Source organism: Erithacus rubecula, assembly GCF_903797595.1.
Source record: "Erithacus rubecula genome assembly, chromosome: 3".
Lineage (NCBI taxonomy): Eukaryota > Metazoa > Chordata > Aves > Passeriformes > Muscicapidae > Erithacus > Erithacus rubecula.
In genome coordinates this window covers 83,219,369-83,238,453 of record NC_136689.1, presented here as the reverse complement: position 1 = coordinate 83,238,453, position 19,085 = coordinate 83,219,369, and the positions used below count along the sequence as shown (strand labels likewise).

At 38.5% G+C, this 19,085-nt stretch overlaps 1 protein-coding gene across 9 annotated transcripts in view; it reads right to left on the bottom strand.

Moving 5' to 3' along the window:
* The window catches only part of FHOD3 (formin homology 2 domain containing 3), a 428,715-nt gene that overhangs the window by 189,378 nt on the left and 220,252 nt on the right, over positions 1-19,085 (bottom strand). For all 9 annotated transcript variants that reach the window (XR_013773704.1, XM_079301479.1, XM_079301473.1 and 6 more), the window contains exon 6: positions 9,226-9,320. Coding sequence is in view for 8 of the 9 variants with exons in the window: in XM_079301479.1 (XP_079157605.1) it covers positions 9,226-9,320 (95 nt within the window). In the remaining variant the exon portion in view is untranslated. The remainder of the gene's footprint in view (positions 1-9,225; positions 9,321-19,085) is intronic.

Genomic DNA, 19,085 nt, shown 5'->3' with positions numbered 1-19,085 from the left:
GAAAGGGGATTTAAGAACTGGTTCAAGAATGTGTCTGGAAGCTGGATTCAGCCTGGGTCTCCCAATGCAAAAACTCTCTCCCTAGCTGGGCCATTCTTCCAGGCTAAGCTACAAGTAAAACACTGGTACATTAACTGCTGTGTTGGCTGAACTGTCTTGGATCTGGTTTACATGATGCTGCAAAAAATGTTGGATATCACCTTCCTTCCTGCAGGCAGAATTCCATCACTGCAATATATATATGGGAATGAGAACAGATACTGATTTAAGAAGAAAATTAGGATGAATTTAAGAGGAAAAATAAAGGCAATGAAGTATATACTAATTCAATTTCTGTTCAAAAAGAGGAAATTCATGAAAATAACAGAGAGAAGATTAACCAGCACAGGTCTGTAGGAAAAGATAGGTCCTAAATGCCTCATAGCAGTGGCTGAGGAGTACACAGCAGATTCAAGTCATACTTTTAGAGGAGTAAGAGATCCTTGTACAGACAAACATTTCAAGAGACTTTGGAATTTCTGCTACTTCCATGCAAACTCTCCCTGCATTTCTTCAAAATCCAGTGAAAAGGATCCACACCAATTGTGTGTGGCTCTCAAAAATCTTTAACAATTCAATGATCATCAAAATAGAGCTGAGAGGAAGAAGTAACTCACAAAGTTTACTACAAACAGTTGGAGAAACTGAGTGACTAACAAAAACAGTCTACCCACATCCTATGAATTAATTGAACTGTGCTTGTGACAGATTAAATATCATAGTGTGTTGAGATAAATATGTAAACTGAGCCCAAAGCTCTAGTAAAATAAGGATGGAATACCTGCATTCTTCAAATCTGATAGAATAAATACAAAGTAACTGCAATGCCCTTTCTTGAAGTCATACAATCTCAGAATGCTAACACCTACTCAAGAATGCAAAAGGTTGGCCACTTCCTTTCTCCTACAGGAGTGCAGGAGTTTTCTCAGTACCACTACTGCAACCCTCCACTCCCATATGCTGCTTTCTGCTGGCAAAATAACCAAAATCTCTGCCTGAAATTCAAGACACCTAAATAAATCTCGGGAGATCTGGATGCCAGGTTTGTTCCTTATACTGGTCTCACCATGCAGTTCAGATGAAGTACTGGTACTTAGTTGAAAAATATCCATTCACTATGGTGCATTTTCACAGAATCACAGAATAGTCTGAACTGGAAGGGACCCACCAGGATCATGAAGTCCAGCTCTTAAATGAATGGCCTGTTCAGGGATGGATCCCACAGTGTTGGTGCTATTAGAACTGTGTAACCAACTGAGCCAATCTCAGGGCATTTCCTTATGTTTCACAGTGATCTATCTCCTGTACCACACATACCACTGACATGGCCCTGTTAGTGAAGGCAAGAAAGAATGATTGAGTACAGAGAGTATTTGCCAGTATTACAGATATTTTGCAAATGCTTATTTTAACCATTAAATAGATTAAGAAAACTGTATCACTTGACCTTCACTAAAGATCTGAGCTAACAAATCTGAGTCTGGTGACATTTCAATGACTGTGCACCAGAAGAATGTCCCTGCTTCTCCAGCTAAACATTCTAATATTCCACATACCTTCTGTCAGGCACCACAGCCATTGTCAAGAAAGGTACTTCACTATAACGCCTATGAGCAACCAGACCAGAAAACTGCCAACCCTGGAAACTGAAGCATTATGCACTAGAGTCCACAAAACTGATCCCAGAGAAGGTGCATATGCAACTGCTTCTTTTAATTTTGAAACACTCCTGAAAATGCAGCTTATTAAACTCCTGAGTTAGGACTATTTATATTTCTACTCTGCAAAATGATAACACAGCTGTCCCAAAAGGTTTGGCATAATGACCACAATGTGCTTTATACTGGCCAAGTTGATTTCTGCATTTAGATATGCATAGAAATCTCATGTGCATACTACACCATAAGCCTGCATTATAATTAGTGTATTTTTATCATTAAAGCAACTCACTCTTATTTCTTCATTCTGTTTCCCCAGGCAACTTATTTTCTACTTTTTTTTTGGTCAAGCAATTGATTTTATTGTCAAAGACATTTCCCACTGGTGGCTTCAAGCATGTTGGATAAAGTAGGCTCCATTTCCTTTAGTCTCAGTCCTCAATACAAACTTTCCAACTGCATCTTCTTTCTCCTTTCACAGCAATGCTGGACATAATGCTTGTTAGAAAACACTAGGAGCTAATAGCAGATATAGATGTCAATATAATAGATAATTAATAATGATATATATATTAATTAATCTATTATCTAATTAATATAGATATTAATAGCTAGGGCGTGAAGCACAGCACTTTGCTCACAAATGTGAATGGTTACAGGGCTGTGACACTGAACTACTGTAGTGAGGGAGATCAAGGCAATTCTAAAAGCTAACACTGACTTTAGGGCTGTTTTTCAGTTTTCTCTCCACCTAATTCAAGTATAACTCTTGTTTTTTTCTCTCTTCTTGCCTTTCCTTCACAAAATCTGTGCATCTGCATAGATGCATGGTATTTTTTGGGAATAGTTGGACATATTTCACTTATCTGTAACCTGACACTTAAACAGTTTCGAACAGATGATACTGAGTGAAAAGTTGGGTCTGAGCATTTGCCACATTGCTGGCAGTTAATCATTACATTTTCTCATTCCCTACTTCAAACGAGTTGAAATCAGATCTCTGATGTCTTGTAAGGGAACTGTGTGTTTTCTAATATCTCCTTAATCTACAAGAGCTCATTTTGAACACAGAAAAATGTGTATTCATCCCTTCAAAATACTCAGAAGTCAATGCAACAGATGGAGCTACAGTTAGTGTTGCAGAACTCAACTACTTTTATGTTTGATGGAAGGACTCAGAAATCTACCTACAAATGTGTTTAGTAAAGAGCAGCAGCACTCATACCAGTCTGTCTGCTGAGTTGGAGAGACCAAAGCAAGTTCTTAACACAGTGCTGGCTAGTGTAACCTATTCCAAGTTTATTGCAACATCCTGATCCTTATCTTCAAAGCACAATACAATTCAAAATAAACTCAGTTCATGCAACAGTGCTGATCCAGTTTCTGAGTGAAAGAGGAAGAAAGCTCTCTGGCGGCTGGGGCGAGAATAGGCTCGAGACTTCGACAGGTAGGAAACAGGAAAGCTCCTGTAAAGCCAGGATTTCATTTCTCCATCCCATAGCCAATTCCATAACAACAGATCAATGGCCAAATGAACAGCAGATTAACTACTAGAGGCAGCTGCTAGGCTGAGCTGGATGTTTCAGTGAGCTCAATGCAGTTGTACCTGTTCACCACAGCCCAAAATCTCGAGTGCAGGGCAGCCCAGGGGTGAGACTGCCATAATTTAAGGCTTTGAGGGGAGATTTCAGTTTTGCTCTGAACTTTTCCAGGAAGCAAAGGAGTCAGAAAGCCTGTAAGACTGATACCTAGCTAACAGTTCCACCTGGTCTAGGCCTAAAAACAGAACACAACTAGAGGCTTGTGGCTGGAGGTATGGGAGCAATGATGCAATCTAAATAGCTTGTGCTTAAGTTGCATGGGGCATCTCATTTGTCAGAAGCTGCAGGAAGGTTTGTTAACCATCAGGGCAGCAGACTGCGAAGAAAACACGTGAAATTAATCACAGCAGGCCCCCCAAGCTGTGTAATTTTTCCTGGATTCTTAATTCTTTTAGATAGCCAGAGTTCCTAGATCACCTTCCAAAATGTTGAGAATAAAGCATGGGACAGTTTTACAGCACAATCTCCTGCTCATGAAAATTAGGCATATGAATAGACCCTCTGTACACACAATTATTTTTCAAAATATATGGCCAGAAAATGGAGTGAGATCCAAATACTTAGTATTTCCAAGATTCTCAGTAAAAGGATATATCATCCAGGTTGGCAGTCATTCATTCAATATGCTTTGGGGTTTGATATTACTAAAACTAGTATTTTGATTTTATAGTCCCTTAGAATTGTAACCTACAAACCAATTTTTGATATTTATTTGGAGACCAACTTCAAACTACAGTTGCATAAGATTGGGTGAGAAATTTCTTGAGGAAAAGATCAAGTATTCTCAACTTTGCCTTTGTCTTCAGTGCAGCACAGATATAAATTACTTGTGGAGACTAATTTAGTCAATTTTTTTTTTTTTTTTTTTACTGAGTATTTACCTCCACATACCTTAAGTGATTCATTTGTAAAAAAAAAAAAAAAAAATTATAATTTGAGTTTTTTTTGTGAATAAGAGTATTATTTATCTGAAAATTCTCCTGGAATAACTACCAACCACACGCATATTTTAACCTTCCCCAGCACCACGTAGAAAATGCAGTCCCTAATGGATTTGTTTGAAGCCAGGTTGATGGGGCCCTGAGAGGCCACTGGTCTAGTGGAAAGTGTCCCTGCACATGGCAGAGGGAGCCTGGAACTAAAATGATCTTATGAACCCTCGCAATGCAAACCAATTCTGTGGTTCTGTGATTCTATGACTTTTCTTTTTCAGTCAACAAATATACCCACTAGAACTACACTGTTCTACCTGAATGTGTTGGGTTTTGTTTACCCTTTTGCTTTGAAATAGGTTTTTGTTGCTTCTTTCTGACAGAATTACATTTTTAAACATTCAGAAAGCCATTTCTTCAATACCAAAGTGAGCAAAGGTTCACACAAGGCACAGGGAACAACTTGATAGTTAAAGTCTGTAGTTAACTTTGCAATCTAGGATTCAGACAGAAGCAAAGTAGGAAAAAAAATTAAAACAAGATGTGAGATAGGAATCTTTAATCAACCTCGTTGTATCAGCCTGGGCCCAGCATTCCACTCTGTCTTCTGAGGTTACCCAGCACCACTTTGAAAATGGATTATTTTCCACTGAAAACAATGCCAAAAAGGGGCTTTAGCTCCCCTGGGGGAAATTAGAACAGCCTGGATCATCAGATGGGAAAAAATAATCATTATCAGGAGCAGTCAGAAACAGGGGGAAAGAAAAGGTGAAACTAGACTCAGATTTTGGACCACTTTATGCCTTAGAAGTGGCTTTGAAAATCAAGATGGATTGGCAAAACTTGTGGGTTTGTGATGCAAAGAAACATTTGCTTCTCTGGATATATACTCCTATGTTTTTTCCAAGATGTTTGGTCCAGAATTTACTTTTTGTAAACAGTCAATAGCTAGTCCTGTAGAATTTAAAGCTCTGATACACTAAAAGTATTGTACACTTTCTTTTACTAGGTCAGAGGAATTACCAACACATACAAAAGTTTTTATTCACATATATACATATGTATATGTATACACATACATATATATATATAATGTCATACATGCCTACAGATGAGAAATACATTCTATGAACTTAATAAGATTTAATCCATACATTTCTTTAACCTGGTGTCCCTTCTTTTGGGTAAGAGAAATTTCCTAAGAGTTATCACCATTTACCTGCTGGTGTTCCATCAAAGAGCTCCAGTGCCAGCTGGCAGTATAAACAAATGCCTCAAGTCCATTTACAACCAGCCTAAATATATTTGCAGTACACAAAAACTTCATTCCAACTGGAGGAGCAGCAATGCATAAGTGGCAGAAATACTGAGAAAGTGGTGAAATATAACCTTCCAGGCATTGAGAAGTTGAAACACAAGTGCTACAGCATGTGGCCAGTTAAGGCATCATCCTTAAGAGGTTAGTTTAAAAAAAAAAACTAAAAAACCAAAAGATAAGAATGAAGGAGCAATTCTGAAAACACTGTTAACTAACATCCAATTGACTTCTAGTTTTATCTTCTAAGAACCAAATTCCCTTACACGAATGTCCCATGCTAGCACCAAATGCTAAAAGAAAAAAATTGGTTGACACTGATATTTCCTATTTACATAATTTGTAGCTTATATAAGATGGTTAGAGCCTTGGCCTTGCTATAGCCCTCTTTTGCATGCCTGCAGCAGCTCACTGCTGACCTCAGCTATGTATTAAAGCTATCTGGAAGCCAACAGCATGTAACCATACACCCATAATTGAATACATACTTGAATGCTTTGTCAAACAGGGAACCACTGATGAAACTGATGAATTGCTGCCCATATAACTAATGATGAAATAGTAGTTGTGTACATTTACATTGGGATTATGCTGCCAATGTTCTATGCCAGGAATTCATCAGCCCATGATGACTGGAAAGCAGTGTACAGGCAGCATGTGAAAGCCCCCTGCCACACACTGGTGTGGTCACTTATGCTTGGACACATTTTGCAAAGGATCAGCAGTGGGCCTGAGTCTGGGATGTGCCAATAATGCTCTTATCTCTACATAATATAATGAAAGAATGGTACTGCTACCATCACACTTCCAACCTAGTGCCTATATAATACCAATCTGCAACAGAAGGTTCTTTCTGTGCCATAGCAAACAAGTCAGCTAAGATTAAATTTCTTCCTGCTTTCAGTTCTTCACCCTGACACAGTTGGTGCCTCTGAACTGATACAACGAAGCAGTGCCAGTGCAGCCACAGCACCGGAATTTTAACTGCCTCTCTAATAATTTTATTCTGAGCAAGCTTAGATAAAAGCACTAAAACTATAAACAACTTCTGATAATCCATCAATATAAGCATTCATTGATACTCAGAGGGGTAAAACTGCAGTAGAATTAGGAAGAATGTGGAATACAATGGCAACAATCTGGAGAGGCTTTCAGTAAATTGCTTATAGTCCTTCTTTCCCACTAATTTAAACTTTTATTTCCCATGTTTTCCCCCATCCCTATACAGAAGTATTGCTGGGTGCAGAAGGTGATCTTGGAGCTGGGTACCAAATCACAGCTGCTGCAGTGCTGACTGTGCCAGCCCCAGAGGTGCTCTGCTGAACCCCTGTGATGCAACAATCCACTGCTCAAGGTGAGCAAGGGTGACAGAGCCAGCAGCCCCTACAGACAGCAGAGCAAGCAACAGCAAAGGGGCAAAACCACTACAGATTTTGATAAAAACAATACAAAATATCTATGAAACAGATTCAACAACCTCCTCTGCTGAGTATATTAAACACAGTCAGAGATTTTGAAAAGGCAAGAAACCATATGTCACAGCAGTGGCAACTGAATAACTATATGCCTCCTGCATCCTATTAGAGGGATTTGTCCCAAGACTTAATTGGCAGTTTCACTATTCCTTTTTTGCTCAGCAATGTTAGCATATTTTTCATCATCTTTGCTGTGGAAAAGCACCAGCATAGCAAGGCTGAAAATCAGACTGTAGGTGCATTGCAAATTCCAGGGCTTCATTTTTCACAGAAAGGCAAAACCACCCTTAAGTGAATAAAGCAGCTGTCCCACCACACTGACAGTGAGCCTGCCATACTTTCAGCTAACTTCTGGCACAGAGACAGGGACTTAGATCTCCTCTAAGACAGTCGAAGAATAATGAAAAAGCAACTTTGATGCTACCTGAAACCAAAGTATTCAAAGCACATTGCCTGCATTCCTCAGCTGCAGGCACTGAGCCAGGACATGGAGATAATCATTCAGGCTGGCTATGGGGGAGGGAGAAAGGAGCTTAAGGACCCAAGAGCTGAAGTACTCAGAGCAAGAAAATCTAGAAAGAATTTAATCTGCAAGGTAGCAATACAGTCATGTTTCTCTCCCATTCCACCCCCATTATGTGCTTTAGAGAATTAAAACAGTCATGGATATGGCAGTATTTTGGTTCCTTTTTTGCTTTTTTATCTGTTACATAGGAAATGAGATCTATATGAACCAAATGGTTTCTCTCTCATCTTGCACTGCTTTTCCACTGCTTTTTAAATCCCATGTTTCAAAAGGACAAATGGCCCAGCATAATGCCTAGACAACAGTGGAACATTTTATACTGGGGTAAAGTTTATCTTTTCCAAATCATGTAGTCTGCCCTTTAAGCCTAAGATTTGATAACCATAATTAATTTACTTTTACCAATATTTACCAATATAGGTATGTCAACCCAAGATAAATCAGTTCTCTCAAAAATTCTCTCAATCTGTTCTTTGACTTGACACTGCTGGAGCAGTGAAGTTTGCACATTATTGAAAAAAAATCTAGTTAAAAAGAAAACCCGTCCTGGGACATTGAACTCTTTCTCCTCGTGTTGCAAGAGCTCTCAGAGGAACGTGGGAGAGCAGCAGCTTCTTCTATGTCACTGCAGTACCCAACAGCAACTTTCTGTGACTCAGACAACACTTGAAAAATTCTTGGAAACTTCTTAGTAACCATAACTATGGATTCAACTCCAGCAATTACAGCAACCTTTGAGTTGTAAACAAAAACTACCATACTCTGTTCTAGCTATTGTGTCATACATATCTATCTATCTATCTATGTACAGGCCTGCATGGTAAGAGCAGCAGCAGCCCCAGGCAGGCCTCAATAAGCTTCCTAAAGCTTATTAAGAGAGCCAACAGCCTGTAGAAGGGTGTGTTTGTGGGTTTACCCATCCTATGGCCCCTTAGGATGGCAGGTCAGTAGAATCTGTGTTCTGCTTGCTTTTCAAATTCCAGCTTTAAAGGTAATCTGTGCATTATATAAATCACTATTCCACTGGAGAAGACCTACCCAAGTTACATATATTCCAGCTTTCAGCTTTTGTCTCAATATGTAAGGACCAACAAAGAACACCCTGCAGGCAGGTACCAGACTTTGCCTTCTGGGGCTCTCCAGGCAAAAGAAGACTTGACTTTAGGAAGCATTTCTTTACTGAAAGGGTAGACAAACACTGGAAGAGGCTTACTGGAGAGGTGGGCAAGTCCCCAGTGTTACAGAAGTGTTTGAACAACACAAATACTGTCAGGCATTTGGTCTAGATGATTGCTGTAGATAACTTCTGAACTTGCATATTCTAGTTTAAGGAGGAGGTTATTGGATTGTCCTTCCCCAGTGCTCAGCAGAGCTGAGCAGTGTAGAATGGTGAGTAGATGGTTTCAGAGAATGCCTAGGGAACTGCAAGTACAAAACCAAAAAATTTTCTCTGAGGTCAAGTGAAATGGCAGCACAGACAGTAATGAGGGCATCTTTGCTTTTAAGAGCAGAGTACAAAAACAGCAGAAAAGAAGTAACAGCTCAGTGTCATGTGGTTTCCATGCAGAATATTATGGAATATTTTAGAGCCTAACACACAGTCTACTTATACCCTAAAAGCATACAACAAATAAAATGCACTTAAAAAACCCCACAACGGGAATTTTTGAGAGTCTTACCTTGGAGCCAATAAGCGTGTACAGCCATTGGATAGTTTCATTATGATTTATCACTCCATTCATGCCATCAACATAAAGCATTATCTGGCCCAAAGCTATTGCAAAGAAAAGAGAAAATATAATCAGAGCTGGTGAACACTTTTTTATAATTCTAAGCATTGCTGACAATTTTCTCTAAGCAGAGTTTACCAGAGACCTGGGGAGTGCAACTAATGAAAGATATATTGGCCAAGATTGTGCTGGATGAAATCCTGGGAAACTGCACTAACTTTACTGACTTTTCCTGAAAATATAAGTGTGAATTTCATCCAGAGACAAGCCCACTTGTTCCTTCCTAGAAGATGCCATATTTTATGCTCTCAAAATATGCAAACAATACTCTACACACTGCTTACTGTCCCAATGGTTCCTTCAGCTATAGCACTTTATATATTGTGAGCCAAGATTTTCACCATTTGTTTCAGCACATAATGTTTGGAATTAGTATATTTGGATTGACAGTTTCATTGAATTCCAGTGATATGAACATAAAACTGGCCAATTAACATCAATAAGGACATCAGCTATTCACTACTGCACAGTGTTCTCTTGAAAACAATTCTACATTTTAGTAAGAAAATACAAAAACTAGAGCATGGTTATTACAAAGTAGCATCTTTATTAATTTCTCCTAAAGCTTTTACAACAGGATTACAAAATATAATAGTAAAATATAATAGTAAAAAAATAGTAAAAAATTCCACAGTTTGCAATCCTGATAGAATGAGACTTTCGAGAGGCAACAGCTATTAAACCTCTTCTGACTGATAAGGACAGACATTTTTGTAAGGATTATGAAAAGTGAATTAGTACAATTCATCTATCATCTTCAAAAGTTTCCACTGTTAGATCTTCTGCTTTATAGCAGGAGATCAAAGCATAGTGGGATGAAAAAGAAATCACTGATGTAACACCTTTTAGCACAGGCTGTTGGCATAACAACTCAATTATTTAATGCACAGCTCAATGAGCCCCTAGTACACCACTTTATGGGGGGAAAAAGGAAAAAAACACCCACAGGGTGCAGAAAGTTATGACACTATTAATCTTCCAAACACATTCTGAATATTTGCTAACTTTTGCACAGGCTGTGCACAGCGCAGAGCTGTTTACCTTGAGGGCAGATTTTCAAAGCCATGAATGTTAGGCAAGCACTGAGGTACCCCTATAGCCAAATAGCTAACAGTACTTTTCACACCATGTCCACCTTTATCCTTTGGTCCAGTCTGCCAATTTACAGTTAAAAACCTGAGGTACTATTTTTACATACTTATTTATCTAATCTGTCACACAAAGCTAGAAGGAAAGCCACATTCAGTGAACACCACACAATCAATGAAGACTGAGAAAAGCAAGCAAGAGAGCTCTGGCACAGAGATAACACATCTCTTAGGCAGGCATTGCCACTGGGGTATGCCAGGCACTCTCTGCTCCTCCTCTCCAGGAAGTAGTCAGTCACCACCCTCTGAAGACATGTCTCTGAGGTGCATAAAATCAGGTGGGAGGGACACAGGCCCAAGTGTTATGGTGAAATAAAAGGTGTAAGTCAGACAGTAAAAAGAGATATGAATTACACTGCCTGAATAAATGGCTGCTTTGAAGCATTTCATTGCAGGTAGAGGAAATGCTACTATCCCAGCAGTAATCAGAGAAAGTTCTTAATTCTTGTTTTAACTTCCTTTCAATGCTGAAATATTTGGCACTGGATCAGGATGAGATACAGTCATGATAAGGTCAACAAATCCATTTTTCCCCCCTGCAAACTCTTTGATTGGGGATGAAGGGCTTTAATTTGAATTTGAAACAAATGTGAAACAAATTTTACTCTTGGAGCATGTTTTCCAAATTAATATAGAAATCGAAGACAGCAAAAAGTTTGCTTAAAAAATACATGTACACAATACAAAACTACTCCACTGCTTATACTTAAGACTAATTAGACAGGATGCCTCAATGAGATCTGACATGCATTTGTTTTGAGCCTTTTATATGTGACTCTTCGTAGCATCAATATGTTAAGGAAATTAGTAGACCTTAAAAAGAAGCAAAACAACATTTTAGGGATTCTTGAAAACACAAGAAAAAAAACACTCCACCTTGTGCTTGAACTAGTGGCCAGTAAGTTTCACAGGGCAAGGAATTACAATGCCATGAAACAACCAAGATCAAAAGAGTTAGGTGCCCACATCTAAGTCACATCTCCTGTAGTTATCTGCCACACATGAAACTCTCAGCTGCTGCCAAACCTTCATACTGCTATTTCCTGCCTTCAGGGGTCAGAAAAATGAGACAAGATGGGTATGGTTGAGGAGAAATCTGTTTTCATTAAAAGGTAGAGTAAGATAAGAAGAATCTGTTGACTTTGTACAAAGATGAAGCCCCATAAATTCTTAGGAAAAGAAGGCCACAAGAAGACCTAAGAGAAGAATGATGGTTTTCATACCCCACCAAGTGTCTGTGCTGAGGAAGAGAAGGTATTTTCTTTACCATACCCACACCACACAGCTAAAATGGAAGATACCACCAAAAACACCAGTGTAGGAGCAGGCTGGTGGACTGGAGGTCCTTGGGCCCTCCCAGGACGTGTGTCTAGCTGAGTAAGACAGCAAAAGGCAGTTTGGCACTAAATGGAGACTGATAGAGGACCTTTGACATTCTCTTTACATTTACGTTTTCTACCCAGCTGCTGTCTCAGCTGCCAGCCCATGACTGTACTCTGCTGAAGTGGCAGTGGCTGAAGCACAAGCTCCACACGCCCAGCTGCCCACACCAACACCCAGGGCCTCATCTGCAAGGCAGGTCAGAAGGCCAGTCTAGCTCAAAATAATTAAAATTCACATTTGTATATGCCTTTAACCAAACTATTTTTTTTTTTGTCCTTTACCCAAAAATGAGGAGACTATTTAATCCATTTAATCCCATCCCTCAGCTAACTGGAATTCTTCTTGGAAGTATATCAACAAGCTACTTGTATTGGGAAAGTTTACTATTGTGCAACAAGGGGCTGGGAGAGGGGAGTTTAAATACAAAGCAGACCTAATTTGGAATTTCTTTGTTCCCACTACCCTTGTCAAACCCTTAATCTTATGTGAAAGTAGTGTGTGACTTTACCCATAGCAATTTTCAAGTGGAAAATTGCTGGATTTCTTAGGAAAGGCTTAGGCTAGAAAAGGACAGACCAGCCAGAAAGCTCAGAGATTTCTGTGAAGTAAGAGGTTTAAGAAAGCCTCTAAAAACTTGCCAGTATTGGCACTGATATTCTCCTGGGATATAAAGGACCAAAGAGTAAAAGCTCTAGAAGAAAACATCATCGCAATGAACATCACTTTAACTTAAAGTCTGTTTTTCACACTCAGACTGAAAAAAGTTTCAAAGCTGTTCCTTGCCTGTGCACACACCTGCTTCTCCAGTCTGCTGTGCTTCCATTTTACCACAAGACTGACTTAGAGAAAACAAAATCACTGAATGAGCAGAAGACCTACTTTCTTACAATTTCCAATGAGCCAAACCCCTACTCATCATGTCAACAACTATGGCAGGGATGTATCTTGTGATTGCATTTGTTTCCATCAGAATAAGCAAATGTATAATGAAGCAGGACAAAGACCATGTCACTGCAGGTTTCAGCTCCCAAGAAAGCTTCTGGCCCAAGTTCATCAGGAGCTCATACCCAGCAGCTGTGGTGCACATCAAGTGCTGCGTACAACAGACAGAATGGTGATGAAACTATACATAGAAAGAAGTTACAGTTTGTAGCAACTAATGGGGAAGAAGAAGCAGCTGCTAAAATTCATCTTTTCATTGCTAGCCAGAATCTTATCTTCAGTGAGAAATCGAGGATCTTTGTGATTGCATTCATTCCATTTGAAAACTGATTGCTAATTTGGGTATGCTATCCCAGGCATCCAAAAGGCATCCTCCATCACAGCAAACTTCCTGATGAAGAAAAACTCTATGTCTAGTGAAAGATCCCAGAAAGGAGATAGTACAGTTACTTAATATACTACTACAGAAAACTAGCTGGTGATTCTGAAGAAAACAACCATATTGCAAACTTCTTTCTTTTTGTTTCCTCATTAGAGAGAGGCAAGACCCCAGCTACCAAGTGGGACCATCTTCAACAGAACATCTCCAACTCAGCTCAGCCCCCATATGCTGGATGTCAGGAGCTGCTACTTCTGCCTGTAGCACAGTCCCACCATGCTCGTATGCAAACCCTCAGATCAGAGCTAATTGTCTCTATAACATGCAAGGATATTTAATTTTCCTGATGAGAAATCATCATTCAATACAACTTCTATACCATCCAGCTGCTCAAAAATTAGCAAAATCACAGAAGAGCTCCTTCTTCTAAGAGTGACATGAAATAAAATAGATGACCTGGACTCTCCACTGCTCCTGAAAATGATCTTACAAAACACTGTGGCAAACCTCACTGAGTCGACAGCACAAGGACCACCTAAAATTTGTACATACAGGGCTTGGTTTTATTTTTTATCTCTGTTACCATTTGTATGGGCTGGTTCTAGCTTCAGTGAAAAATATGCTATTTATAGAGCTATTCCCATTTCTTTACTATTGTTGAAGCTATATGTAATGTAGAAGCTAAAAACAATCTTGGTATTCGCCACACATGCATGAATATTTTTTGTTTCTTATCAAAGTTTTTTTAAATCCCAACTATTTTCTTAATTTTGCATTTTTGTTCTCTGTTCATTTCTTCTTTCTGCTATAACACACATCATAATTGAAACAGGATAAGGAATTGATTTTCAGAACTCCCATATTAACCATGGGCTGAACTATCTCAGAAAAATGACATTGCAGAACTAATGCTATGAACCAAAGATGCAGAAACAATTCTGAATAGATGTCAATGCATAATGTTGCTATTATGCTTCAGAAGTTCTTATGCTGGTCAACATTACTTTAACTTTTAATCTTATGCACTTTGGGAACGTCTGCAAACTAGTTTCAGACATAAAGTATTATTCAAAGTACAAATCTTTTGCAGAGACAGCACGTTTCCAGATCAAACTTGATCTTCATTTTTCCCTCTGTCTACTTTACAGAAAATACATACACCACAAGTCCACCACCATAAAAACATTCCACAGAGGAATTTTCTCCTCTCCATGTTTCCTTCATCACCCTTTTCCTCTGGTGTTTTTGCCTTTAAGAAAGGACAGAGTAAAGTCAAAGGGGATACAGCACCTTTAATCAGCTGACATGTTTCATCAAAAGCTGATCCTTTATACACACTATGAAACACCTGTGGTGGTGCACAGTCCCCACCAGAGCAAAGCAGCTCCTCTTCCAGTATTTCTTTTGTGCTATTTTAAAAAAATTTACTTGGGTGCAAAGAAAGAATGGACTCTCACTTGTAGTAGTTGTACTTGTAGCAATTAAATTACTGAAAGCCTTTTAAACTACTAAAACCTGGCTTACATATATGCATTATAAAAGATTTGCACGATTAGTTGCAATTGTTTTAATCATTATTTTATGTTGCAGTACTCAAGCCTTAAATGCACTATGTTCTAGCATGTTTTGCAAGATTAATAACACAGTTGTGTAAAATAAACTGGGTACAGCTTATACAGCAATAGGCAAAATTATTTTCTCATGAAGAAGAAATATGTAATTAAAATACTTTATTAATAAGTGAGCAAATATAGGTGAGAATTGGACTGCTATTTTGCAAGCTCACTAAAAGCATAGAAGAATGAAAAAAGAAAGAAAGAAACAAGACAAAAGGAAGAATTAAGGAAGGAAGAAGATGGGAGAAGGAGAAAAAAGACAGAAGAAAAGAAGAAAAAAAAAGGTTGACTAGATGTTTTAAAAGATGCTTACTCATCCTCAGTGCTTCATGAAACAAAATACATTTGGAAAAAGAGATGTGTGGTAGCCTGTAATTAAGATGACATACATGCAGATACAGAGATGGATTAAGGCAGCTGCTTCTTAATGGAGTCAATACTGGCTGTAACACTGGATAATGTTTATCCAATATATACATGAAGTTACATATTTTTCTTAAGAACTGAGAATTCTTTTGAGTTTTAAAGCATTTTCTGAGGAGACTTCCTCATTGGCCCCCAGAACATAACTTCTGAGGGAACAGGACATGATGAGATTGCCAGATTTTGTTGTGAAGGAGAGCTATTCTGCAAAAGCATCATAACACAGCAGGACATTGCCCATGCAAATACTGAAGACTTTTGTCCAATGGACTTACCTCATCTCCCAGCTATGGACTCTTGCACTGAGCACTGATGCTGCAGCCAGTGAGAAGTGGCTTGGTTTTAGGGCAGAAATAAGGATCAGTTTCAGGATTAGGTATCTCTTCTTATCTCTAAATGTATTTTAATCTTTTAATACGGATTTATCATGCTAGATGCTGCCTAGTCCAACCCGTTGCTCAAATGAGAAAATCCAGAGCAGGTTGTACATGACTCTGTCCATTTGGGTGTTAAATGTAGCTCCAGGTAGTTGTTCAGCCTCTCTAGGTAACCTGTGCCACTACCCTCACAAAATTTTTTATTAATTTTTAAAGTTTAAATTAAATTTCCTGAATTTCAGCTACTGCCCATGGATGGCCTCTTGTCCTTTTATTGTGTACCTCTGAAGTCTGGCTCCATTTTCACTCTCCCAGTCATATATTCAGTCCCTTTCATAACACTGAAATGTAATTAAACTGAATTTAAACTGAAGCTTAATGCACAGTCAAGAAACAAAAACTACACATTAAGCTAGAAGTCTCAAAAAAAAGTAACTTCAATTTAGAATTAAACTAGGGAAATTTCGTGAGTCTTCCAAGTTAAGAAGTGATGCTTTAGCCCTTGTATTTGGGAGTTGATTGAGTAATTTAGCCTGGCAATGTGCTAGATGTGATGGATTTCAAGGCCTTTCCCTCTCCATTAATCATCATGAACATAAGCCTTCTGTCTGTGTAAACAATACTAATCCTGACTTTGAAGGTACAAAGAGGGAAACACAAACCAACCTTTGCAGAATGGAAAAGATAATTTCTGCAGCTCCATTTCTTGAGCTCCTCAGACACCCTGCACAAAGAATGGTCCTGCAGGTGCAAGCTGTCTTTTATCAATCATTATCAATTACATACAGCACATCAGTTTGGAATTCCAGCATCTGCTTTACATGCCGAAAACCTACTTTTTGAGAATGAACTCAGCTTTTGGACTAGGAAACATTGTAAAGTAAGAAATGGGTTCAGAAGAAAATGCAATCAGGACTCAGTCTCAGTAAAAAACACAAGTTATTTTGATTGTTGGACCCTGTGTGTCATTGCACCTGGGGCAAAGAAGAGGGAATAAATGGATTTTTTTTTTTCTATTATATATCAGCAGGATCTTTGCTGACTGCAAGTAGGCTCTTTTGCCAGTGACTATGGAAAAAAAAACCACTGTCCTGGGGTTCCTGCCTTCTCAGGCAAGTAAAGTGTAGCACAGCTGGGCTGTTTAACAAATGGAATAACACTAGAGCAGAAAAAGGACATATGGTAGGGTAAAAGTGTTCACATACCAAACATTTTTAGTCATCAATAAAGAGTGTTTCTTCTCAGTACAACTGTAAACCTTCCAAAACAAAACCTGTGGTTTCGAAGTGAGCAAGTGATAAATTCTCACTGACAGCTTTTTTCCCATTTCTCTTGCCGGGGGAAGCCACATTTCCTAATATTTATTTTTTTTCCTAAAAATAAAGAAGATTCTAAGGGAAGCAACAGGGGGAAAATCAACAATCCCAAGCATTATTGTATTCCTCTTATTACAGGAATATCTTACTACATTTCTATCAATAATTTATAATACTCATATTTCCATGCAATTCTTATTAGAGGAATATATTATTGTATTCTTCTTATTAGACTAATAAAAGAATGAGAAAACAAGACAACTGTGCCAGCTGAAATTTCAAACACTGCCCAGCTCCATCAGCACAGTCTTTGTAAAATATAACATTGATCAATGATTTCTTGCTATCATGCAGCAACAAGTTGATGCTATCGTGAGAGCTAGTGTTACCCTAGATAGCAGTTCTTTGTTTTCTAAGCTTAACTTCATTCTCTGAGGTCCAGGTAAACATGGGCTCAGCTTGGCATCCTGGGACAACAGCACTGCAATTAGTATGGTAGCTAAATACACTTAAGCCAGTGTTTGGCAGAGAGGCTTACAGAGAGTTGCAGTGATTTCCAGGGGCATGTAAATTTACCTCTGCTACTCCCATGCCAACAACCAGTCTCCAAAATTCATGTACTGTGGTATTCACTCAATAAGCCTGGACCTCATAAAAGGATACAAACTGTATTCCTGAAGAACAGAAATTCACTGAAAGAAAGATGAATGAAAACCACTGAAAACCGTAATCCTACCACTGGTGTTTTACATCACTTCTCACAGAGGGTTTTGCAGGAAACAAAGCGTGCTGCCAAAAGTGACCCTCAGGAAGCCATCCAATTTTGAGCTAAATTCAAACACTGTTTATTCTAGCCATTAGCATAGGTATGATTGGGGAATACCAGGGAAGAGATGCACTGAGAATAAACATACAAGTAAATTTCTCCAGCTATTTACTTCAACATAAAAAGCCATTTTCTTAGTTCTCACATAGTTCCTTCACCTGGAGATGTATTCCAAACACAGTTCCCTCCTCTTCCAATGTGAAGTACCAAATGTCAAAAGCACAATGAAAAAAAGATTATTTTAAGAAGCACTAAAAAAAACTTTACGTAGAATCACCTTTGTCATTTCTTGTTGCTTGACAACAGGTACGTGATTTTAGACAAGTCCAAAAGTTCCTCTAAAGGAATACATTGGCTTTCATCATGCCAGCAGACAGGAATGCAACAAGTGAACACACAGCACAGATGCATTAAGATCATTCCAGAGCACTTGAGTAGTGCTTGAAATGTTAGTGTCAAAAAAAGGCAAAGAAGCTCTGCTTCTTAAACTTATGCTTTTTAATATAAAATTGAGATTTCTTCAATGCTTTTATCATATTGAAATCAACTGATTTAAAGAGCACTGTAGAGCAACATAGGAAGTCATATTTTTCTTAACCATATTCCAGACCATCCAAAATCCTTGAATAAAAGTTTCCTCCCCCGGTCAGAAGGACTGACCCAAGGGCAGAAATCAGTAGGATAAACAAGAACTCACTATGCTTTAAATTCAGCAACTAAATTAAAATATTTCCTAAGCGAGGTAGGAGAAGAAAGTGTCTGTTCAAAGCAAAGACAAGACTGGAAGTAAGGCATTCTCACAGCATCCCAGCCTCCTCTGCACACTGTGTTGGCTAAAAATTAATCAAACCAAATGGCCTGAAAATAAAAGCTGTTTGAATCAAGATCTCTGTCATTTATCTCTTGAGGGATAGATCCCAATATCCAATGATTTTATGAAAAAAAATGCATCTATCACTTTTTATCCATTTACCTGTCTTAAAATCAATACTGAGTATATCTTTCTAATTTTCTTTATTGCAATTATACCATGACAGATGCTGAAACTAAATTCCTGCTATACTTTTCAGATATTTATTGCTCTTCAGCATGCTCAGCCTGTCTTTAATGTTTCAGATAGACTCCACCCTGCAGTAATGTGCATGCCATTAAAGAATTCACTTTCATCTCTTGAATTTATGCTTGTTAGGGCAAATTAATGAAAGACTCTATTCTTTAAGTACTGGCTAAACAAAGCCAAAGTCAGCACTAGAAAGCAAACCAATACAACACTTCATTAAATGTGCTTTTTATTTCTTTTTGTTTCAAGTATTTGTGCTGCTATGTGAAATTTAGGGTT